This window comes from Thamnophis elegans, chromosome 2 (assembly GCF_009769535.1).
Source record: "Thamnophis elegans isolate rThaEle1 chromosome 2, rThaEle1.pri, whole genome shotgun sequence".
Taxonomy (NCBI): domain Eukaryota; kingdom Metazoa; phylum Chordata; class Lepidosauria; order Squamata; family Colubridae; genus Thamnophis; species Thamnophis elegans.
Genome location: NC_045542.1, coordinates 146,757,981 through 146,767,658, shown reverse-complemented (window position 1 = coordinate 146,767,658; position 9,678 = coordinate 146,757,981). Strand labels below are relative to the sequence as shown.

Genomic DNA, 9,678 nt, shown 5'->3' with positions numbered 1-9,678 from the left:
CCGGAAGCCGGTCAGCTATTTTATTTTTGAAGGTACACGGGGAGTTTAATGACCTGAGACTAGATTGCAAATCCTCTTTAAGCATTACTTCTGAACCAACATAAATTAAATCTATACAATAATGCTATTTGAAGATATGAACTCTCTTCAAAATTAGCCCTCCTAAATTTCTGTCCCTAAACGAGGCCTGGAAAGGATCAAACAATAACTTTTTTCTGCAGCAGGAAGTTTTTCCGAAGTTTTGTCCGCCAGTTAACAATTACTGTATTTTATACGTTGCAGTTAAGAAGCGATCAAAATCTCGCCACAGGCAGAGAAATTCTGCCGCAAACATCGCGATAAGTGAGATTCTAGCGCGCTAATTATCCGACTACAACTTCTACAGGCTTTATGGGAAGTCAACCGCTACCGGTTGATAAATCAAATATACCGACGTACACATTTTTGACTAATAGTGAAGTACTAGTTTTCTGCTAATAACGAAGTATCTGTTTTTATAAAATTTCCAGCTTAAATATGCAGGCGATCTCTGGAGGCAGCCATATTGTACGGTCCCGGCAACGGAACGCGTGAAAAGAAACCACTTCCGTTTCCGGAAGAAGCTGCTTCTTCCTTTTTCTCTGTAGGCCTGGGCGAGTTGGCAGGTCCGGGCGAAGGGCCTCCGCTGAATCCGACATCATCCTCCGTCCGCCGCGGGAGCTCGAGGTCTCTCAGCCGCCGCCATGACGGAGCAGATGACCCTGCGTGGTACCCTAAAGGGCCACAACGGCTGGGTGACCCAGATCGCCACCACCCCACAATTTCCAGACATGATCCTCTCCGCCTCACGCGGTAAGGTGGAGCAAGATGGGCCAGTCCACTAGGGGGGCAGAGAGGGCCCAAAAAATAGACTGGGAGAAACCATGACGGGGAAGAAGCCGTGAAAGATAGATTTTTTTTGCGTGGGCAACATGGCTTGCACGACCTGCTGAATCGGGATTTTGGGGGGGAGGAAACTGCTCGCGTTTGGGTAGAGGCAATTTAGAGGAGAAACCATGGTGTCTTAAAAAGGGGGGGGGTAGGAAGAGGATTACAACAACCCGAGCGATTGTTGAGTTCAGAATGCGGGATGGTTGCAAATCTTAGGGAAGAGACGTCCGTCCCAATGATTACATCTGACATTGTCTACTGATCTTTTCAATGAGATCTGAAGACACGTCCTGCAATTATGATGGGACAGGAGAGGATCAAGAAAGAAAATGGGAAGTTTTTGTTAGGGTTTTCTTCGTTCAAAAGCAGCATGTTTAAACTCTAGCAGCGGCCCACAATTCAGGAAGATGTGGCTGTTAGAAATCTAAGGCTTGTGCATTAGTGCAGGGAGGAAAGATTTTCGGGCTTACAACGCATTTTTTAAAGTTGGAATTCCAAGGGGTATGGTCAAAATCCGGGTGTGAAATGGTAAGCCTCCTGAGCATGTGCTTAGCCCTAGTAATTTGTGATCAAGTGCAGAACTGAAACAACAAGGATTTTCATGGACAAATCTGTTCCAGGTGTCCTCCCCCCCCTCCCCATTATATAGTAACTTTCTTAGTGGTTTGCTATAGAAAGCTTTATTTTCCAGTTCCAGCAATTATCAAACAACTGGGATCACAAGTGTTTACTGAGATCACTGTGTCTATTGTCCTGTCCTGGATTACAGGAAAACTCCAGTGAGTATTTCATATTAGGCAACTCCATTTTAGGGTAATTCATTTCTCGCTTGAGAGCAACTGAAGTTATATCCTTGGAGGATTTACAATAAGTATGCCTCTCCTCCAACAAAGTAACCTCTTTGACACTAGGTTATAGCAGTGTTTCTCAGCCTTGATGGCTTGAAGATGTGTGGAGTTCAACTCCCAGAATTCTCCAGACTGGGGAATGATGGGAATTGACCAATCCATACATTTTTGAAGTTGACATAGTTGAGAAATAATTATTCATAACTCCCTTAAGCATCAAGCTTTGCTCAGTGACTTTGGGCCAGTCACTCTCCCAGCTAAACACACCCCATAGGTTTGTTGTGAAGAAAATAAGTTGCTGGAGAATTAGTTAGAATAGAATAGAATTCTTTATTGGCCGAGTGTGATTGGACACACAAGGAATTTGTCTTTGGTGCATATGCTCTCAATGTACATAAAGAAAAATAAAATAATACATAAAAATCATAAGGTACAAGGTTGCCACCTTACCTTATATATTTCAAAGAGCTGAATAAAAATATAGTAACAAGAGTTTAGACAGCTGCAAAGATGGAAGTCCAAAAAACTGCTATTGAGGGTGTTTTTCTATGTTTTTATAATGCACAAAAGGAGGATGAAAAAGAGGACACTTTCACTGCAATGTAAGGAATGAGAGTTTCTTCTGCCCTGGATGTTAAGTTTTGCTGATTGAATAAGTAGGGATGTACAAAGACTTTCGAATATGAAAGTCCTTGATTAATTCATGTTGAAAATGAGATCAAGATAGCTTCTATTTAGAAAATCCCTAAATGGTTAAAGTCACCCATTTTTACTTGAAGATGCTTTAACTAGCCTTCTACCAGCAATGCATGGAAAAAGTCCTTTCCTGATCAAGGGGAGATCTTAATCCACTAAAACTGCTGTACTTGAAGCATGGACTGTGGAGTCCCCATGGGCTTTGTTGCCACCCTGAGAATTAAGCTTGGGAACAGGTTGGCATTCACGACTGAGGATGCAGAAGGTTGTGGGCAGAGAATCCATTGTTTTGCTTTTGTGGGTAATTTTCCTGGTTCGAGATTTAATGTAAGTAACCTTTTGTGTCCTCTTACAGATAAGACCATCATCATGTGGAAGTTAACAAGAGACGAAACGAACTATGGGATTCCCCAGCGAGCCCTACGAGGCCACTCTCACTTTGTGAGTGATGTGGTCATCTCTTCAGATGGGCAGTTTGCCCTCTCCGGCTCTTGGGATGGCACCCTGCGCCTCTGGGATCTTACTACGTGAGTGCAAGTTGTAAATAAACTTCTTGTTTTCTATTTTCTGATTGCTTCCTGCACTCCCAGTGATTAAATCTGATAGTACATATCTAAAGACTCCACTCAGCTTCACTGATATATGTTGCCATTGTAGCAAGAGGAGAAATAATTTTGATTTGTTTTATATATGTTGCATAATTCAAGTGCTAAGTAGCCTGAAAAGTAATACTGTGACAATGTATTGATAATAAATTAAAACCCCTAGGGATGAGTTTGGCCTTCACTTAGCACAGTACTAGGGTTTGCTCTTTAACAGTGAAATGGTGAAGAACAAAGTTTTGTCTATCAAGGGCTCCTCCTCTAGCACATTCCAGTGCAGGAAAATAAAAGTATCAAATTGACTTCCTTTTAGAGGCACAACCACTCGTCGTTTTGTGGGCCATACCAAGGACGTACTGAGTGTGGCCTTCTCTTCCGACAACCGCCAGATCGTCTCAGGTTCCAGGGACAAAACCATCAAACTCTGGAACACCTTAGGTGTCTGCAAGTACACTGTGCAAGTAAGCCCCTTCTTCCAGTTCTTGGATTGGATGCTCTTAACCTTCAATTAATGTGAGTCTTTAAATTAGGTGATACTAAAGTTGGTCTCTAGATACATTTACTATTGGCTCACGACCACATCTGACCCGTAAAGCATCAAAAAAATTAGCTGTTAATAGAAACAGGTCTATTCAATGCAGAATCAACCAAGTGAAGTCATATAACATTTCCTCAAAGGCTTCTCTGGGATATATCCTAGGGGGGAGAAATTTCGTTGGCATTTAAGTGGGTTGTTTTTGGAGAAGGAAGTGTGATGCTTTCAGTTAATTTTAGTCATCTTTTAGTTAATATTTGTGTAATGCTATGTTTACTAGAATTTCATAGATAAGGATGTGTTACCACTTGAGGAATGTATTCATTATAAATTTCTACCACACAGAAGGCAGGAATTGCAGGAGCAAATGTAATGGGAAGAGAATGTTGAAATACAATTAATTACTTGATAAGATGTACAGTTTAAAATAATGAAACAGGTGGAGTTAAAAATGATAGCTTTGTTAAGTTGCTAGTGAACTAGCCCCAAAGGATTGCTTTTCCATCCTTCTCTTTTTCTCTCTCCCATAGGACGAAAGCCACTCTGAGTGGGTGTCTTGTGTACGCTTCTCCCCCAACAGCAGCAACCCCATCATTGTTTCCTGTGGCTGGGACAAGTTGGTTAAGGTGAGGGGAATTTATGCTTGGGGATCTTCAGCCAGTGTTCCTTTTATTTGGGGCATCCCCCCCCCCCAACCCATGAAATCGTGAAAGTGAGACTCCTTGCAGATTTATAAACAATGTAGAATCTCTTCACTTCATCTGTTATATTTCAGAGGAGGGAGGCCGGAAACAAAGGTGGGGGAGTACAATGATCTTCTAAATCTATCAGATCTGTTGAAGAGGTACAACAGATCCGTTGAAAAAAGTAAAAATTTAAAAATAATAGCATGTTCCATTATCCTCCAAGAGTAAATGTTTACAGATTCTCCTTTTTTGTTAATCTTAAATAGATTTGAAACTTTTTGGGGTGCAATTTTCTTCACTTGAAAAGTTATCTTGGAAGGTGCTGGATTTTTTTTTGATTTTTTTTTTTGCATGAAGACAAAACTAGGGCATCTCCAAAATACTTTGCCTACTGACAATCATTTATATTATTTTATTTCTTAAATGCATAAATTTCTAAAATGCATATGCTACCCATTGCATTGTTGCAGCAACTCTGGTTGGCTTACAAAATATTAAAAGACAATGCAGAATGATTAAAATTAATAAAAGTTAAAAATATACTGCGTGTCTGCTTTTCTTCATGCCCTGAAATTAGGAATAAACCTTCCTTATGTTTCCTCTGACTTGTAGGTCTGGAACTTGGCCAATTGCAAGCTGAAGACTAACCACATTGGGCACACTGGCTACCTGAACACAGTGACTGTCTCTCCTGATGGGTCATTGTGTGCTTCCGGTGGCAAGGTAAGTCAGTCTGGTGATTTAAAAGACCATCTTGTTTTCTCCTTCCGATTTTTAAAAATGAGAATTCTAATGAAAATTGGTTAGACAGATAACTTTCTACAGAGAGGAAGAATCTGGTTAATACTTACGGCCTGTCCCTGTTTGACTCAGGAAACGTAAGGAGAAAGTACTCCTCCCAGTATTTTTAATTGCATCCTTGGAATAGATGTCTGCTGTTATTGGCTCAGAAGCTGAATTCCTAAAGAGAGAGATTTAGGTCTTCACTTGGGCCAATTCGTTTCCCTTCCCTAAACAAAGAAAGGAATCCTCACTCATATACCTCAGTCTGTCACACATTTTAGTTTTTGTGAATAATTATTTTAGTATGATCATGTTCTTAGAATGAGCAGTGAGAACCACTTCCTAGCTAAGAATAGGGAGGGATTAAGACCAGTGTCTTAGGTTCTTCCTTGATGATTTTCCTAGAAAGGGATATTTGGGGTGTACGCTCCCTTAAGGGGGAAGGCTGGACATTAGTGGCTTGCAAAGGCTCTGTGACCTTTTTCATCCTAGCTGTTTTCTTGGTGGTTGAGGATTACAGGAAATCTGGCTCAGCTGTGATGAAACACACGAGCGCCATCTGACTCCCATGCAGATAACCCACACTCTGTTTCTGAGCTGCCCAAATTCCCTCTTAGCGTCAGGGGGAATTTCTCAAGGGGTGTTGTATTATGACGGGGGATTATATGATGTATGGAGAACAGCTTTATTTCTGAAGTTGCGTTTTGAATCTTTGAATGGATGATGTGATTGTTAAATTTTAGAGAAAGTTTGCAACTTTATAAAGAAGGAAGAACGACCATTGGTTGAAGTGGGCTCTATCTATTGACTTCTTTCTCCATTCTAGGATGGACAGGCAATGCTGTGGGACTTGAATGAAGGCAAGCACCTTTACACATTGGATGGTGGGGACATCATCAATGCCTTATGCTTCAGCCCAAACCGCTACTGGCTGTGTGCTGCCACTGGTCCCAGCATCAAGATATGGGTATGTTGAAACAGCCAATAATTTGTGCAAGTAATAAATATGACTCAGAAGGCCCCAAAAAAAATCCACTCCCTTTGGAGTTTTAATTCTACATTAATAGAAGATTTTTCCTTCTGGAACACTTAGTGTCATATTCAGAGAGGTATTTATGTCTGTCTCTGATGTCTGTAGACATCAGGTGGCGCAGTGGTTAAATGCAGCACTGCAGGCTACTGCTAGATCAGCAGTTCAGCGGTTCAAATCTCACCGGCTCAGGGTTGACTCAGCCTTCCATCCTTCCGAGGTGGGTAAAATGAGGACCCAGATTGTTGGGGGCAATATGCTGACTCTCTGTAAACCGCTTAGAGAGGGCTGAAAGCCCTATGAAGCGGTATATAAGTCTAAGTCTACTGCTATTTTGTTTGTTATACCAGTCCCAAGAGTGGTGTAAATTTTGTCCCGGGCATAGAGATTGGACACATAGTGTAAACCCAATCTTGGCACCTTTTAAGACTTGTAGACTTCCAACTCCCAGAATTCCTCAGCCAGCTTTGCTTTGAATTCTGGGAGTTGAAGTCCCCAACTCTTAAAGTTGCCAAGGGTAGAGACCCCTGGTGTAAACAATGAGAGAAGAATGGGAAGGATCATCCAAGGACATGGGCATATCAGAATAGATATTAATTTTTGTTTTGCTGATAGGGAAAACCATCTCTTGAGTTATCATTGTATGCTTTTGAGCTATTGTTGTAACTATGTTGTCTGTTCAGTAGCTTACGGGCAAGGAGTTAAATTTTTGCTGTGATGAAACACCTAATGCCATCTGACATTACTTCCCATGTGGAAAACCAGAGGCTGTTTCTGAGCCCATTGCTCTCAGAGTTGGGAATTGAGGAAACCCAAGGTTACCACTCTGATCTCTATCTCCATTCTTATTTTCTCACAGGATCTGGAAGGTAAAATCATTGTGGATGAGCTCAAACAGGAAGTGATCACCACCAGCAGCAAGGCAGAACCCCCTCAGTGCACCTCATTGGCCTGGTCCGCTGATGGGCAGGTAAGAGATAAGATTCCCAGCGACCTCTGGGAGAATCATGTAATTGCCTTCTCCACTAGGTGAGGCTTGACCAACAGTTGGACTTTTGAGTTGGGAACTTGTAAGGATTTTGCAGCATGGGTTCTTTTTGAAAGGGAATCATTTAAGGGACGTTGTATGTTGGGGGTAAAAAAACCCATATGCTTGGTCTCTGCATTCCTAAATCATTGATATGTTTTCTATGATTCGTTTTTGTATACTACATTAAGTAAATAAAATCACTAAGTTATTAAGCAAGGATTGAAATCATGAGCATGCTTACATTGTATGCAAAACCCAGGAAGATGAGAGAACATTTGAGCTAGCAGCCATTCAAAGTGCTTTAGTTAGAATGCCTTGTCTTAACTGGGGGAGTTGCGAATGTTGGGAGTAACTCGGAGCACTAAGAGCTTGCAGATGTTGATGTAGACGGTGGGGATAGATGGCTCCTTTATGATTTGTGGACTTCAACTCCCAGAATTCCTGAGCCAGCAAGTCCACAAGCATTGCTGGCTCAGGAATTCTGAGAGTTGAAGTCCACAAGTTATAAAAGGGCCATCAGTCCCCACCCCTGAGGTAGACAATGGGCAGTTTTAGTGTTTCTTCCCTTAGTTTTGGGTGTGTTTTAAGAGCTGAGTGGTGGAGCTAGATCTCAAGAAACAGCCAGGATATTTATTGTAGGTTGCCAACCCCACAGGAGAGTTTAGCACACAGGATGCAGATTACAGGTTGTGTTTGTTTGTTTTCTCACTTTCAGCTCCTTTTAAGAGGAAGAATTGCACTTTTATTCCCCCCCCCCCCCCCAAAAATATTTCCTTCAAACTGAAGCAGGTCACTTCTGTCAGGCTTAAATAATGTGTCGTAGTGTATTCTCTGACTCATTTTGCTGGGTTTAGTGCAAGCAGTTGATATGCAACATCTGCATTTAGGATGTGTGAAAAGGGATTGAATGTTGCTGTGTACCACAGGAATGCTAAATCAGCCGTTCATTTCATCCTTTAGCCTTCTTCCTTATCCTGTGTTAACATTGTGTTTTTTTCTCTTTCTCTCTCCTTTCAGACTCTATTTGCTGGCTACACAGATAACCTGGTCCGTGTCTGGCAGGTCACTATTGGGACCAGATGAGAGCATGCAGTTGTTGACCCACAAGGCATAAACTATGTACAAATCATTCAATTAAAAACAAACAAGGATTTGTGTGTTGGAAGTGACGTGCTTTTAATAGGGAACTTAACAGCCAACATTTATTTTCTTTTTCCCTGCAGAGGTGGTTTTTTTGGCTAATCCTTACTGTATTTTGGAAGATCTGAAGGATCAGTAGGGACAGATCATCAAGGAGGAAATTTATGTCTTCCCCAAAAGTTAATACTGACTTGATGGCACATAATCATTGTATTAACATCTGCTTGAATAAGGCTTTTGTATTTACTATTGCAGTTGTCCTGAAAGGCGTGAATGGTAAAACTAAATCTGCAACACAAAAGATCTGCCCACTTTTTATATGTGTTTGGTTTCTCACACACATACAAAAAAGTGACTCTTATTTCAAGATAATCATTTTGCCATTTTATGAAAGTGTTGAGATTCTATACACACCTTTATTCACCACTGTTGTTATCCCTTCAGTTGGTCCTCACAACATCCCTTTTTTTATTAAACAAATGTGAATTCCTCTCATTCACATTCAGCAAAAGCCTGGTAAACAGTCTTTCAAAGGTGAATTTATAGCCACCGATCTTATCTAGCTTGGAAAGCTGCTGTGTAAATATTTTCCAAACAGTGCTGTGCAAGGAAAGACTTGGCACAGAGTCTTGAGATTCACGGACAGATCTTCACACTCCTGAAATGAGTGAAAAAATGAATTGTTTTCTGCAAAAGGCTATTCCCCTTTTGCTCCTTTTTTTACTTCCTATGGGAGGGGCCATTCACTGTCCACCTGTGGCTTTATTCCCAAGTTGACCCTGATTTCTTAGTTGTTCTTTTTTTCTGGCAACTCTGCACATGTGCACACTGGGAACAGGCTCTAGCTGTTCCTCTGCCTCACTGCTGTCTAACTCCAAAGGCAGCTGAGAACTACCAGACAGCCTTGGCCCCATCTCTGCCTGTGACACAGAGTCCTCATCAGAGCCTTCCCCAGCCTCCAGGATTGGCCCATGTTCCTCCCCAACCTCCTCACTGTCCGACTGCTGGCAGCCCTGCTGGCGGGCCACAACAAGTAGATGAAATCTAGTTAACCTTGGGTAATCATAAAATTAGGATTGGTACTAGTTAAATACCAGGATGATACGTGAGCTGGAATATGAAGTTGAAAAAAATGCAGAAGGCAGCAGTAGCAAATTTTGTCTATTAAACAAGAAAATTGTGACTGACTACAAAGGAATCGGGCGTAACTTGAAGGAGTCTACTGGTGGCTGGAGGGGATTCATAGATAATTTGGTATGGGATTTCCTTCCTTTTCCCATCATTTTCTATAGCTGCAATCCGATCCTGGCTACAATCATGCGATGGAACCTAATTGAACCAAGCAACCCTCACTGGCCTGGAATCAGGCTTGTAGAGTCCCTTCAAATGCCCAAGAACACCTCCAGTTCCTCCCATGCA

General features: G+C 41.7%; 1 protein-coding gene across 2 annotated transcripts; it reads left to right on the top strand.

Annotated features, from left to right (window-relative positions):
* The first annotated feature begins 593 nt into the window (after positions 1 to 593).
* RACK1 (receptor for activated C kinase 1) lies at positions 594 to 8,270 on the top strand. Of its 2 annotated transcripts, XM_032208931.1 has the most exons (9): positions 743 to 831; positions 1,601 to 1,688; positions 2,809 to 2,980; positions 3,369 to 3,516; positions 4,121 to 4,216; positions 4,889 to 4,999; positions 5,886 to 6,026; positions 6,949 to 7,059; positions 8,137 to 8,270. In XM_032208931.1, the coding sequence occupies exons 3-9, from the start codon at positions 2,823 to 2,825 to the stop codon at positions 8,200 to 8,202; spliced, it is 831 nt and encodes a 276-aa protein (XP_032064822.1). In that variant the 5' UTR covers positions 743 to 831; positions 1,601 to 1,688; positions 2,809 to 2,822; the 3' UTR covers positions 8,203 to 8,270. The 2 variants fall into 2 exon arrangements, with proteins under 2 accessions (XP_032064820.1, XP_032064822.1); XM_032208929.1 differs by lacking the exon at positions 1,601 to 1,688 and having other exon boundaries at positions 594 to 831.
* Positions 8,271 to 9,678: the final 1,408 nt, after the last annotated feature.

Coding starts and splice junctions, on each gene's coding strand:
- RACK1 (XM_032208929.1), top strand. CDS start 723: ATGACGGAGCAGATGACCCTGCGTGGTACCCTAAAGGGCCACAACGGC. Junction 2,981..3,368: donor CGCCTCTGGGATCTTACTAC/GTGAGTGCAAGT, acceptor ACTTCCTTTTAG/AGGCACAACCACTCGTCGTT. Junction 5,000..5,885: donor TGTGTGCTTCCGGTGGCAAG/GTAAGTCAGTCT, acceptor TCTCCATTCTAG/GATGGACAGGCAATGCTGTG.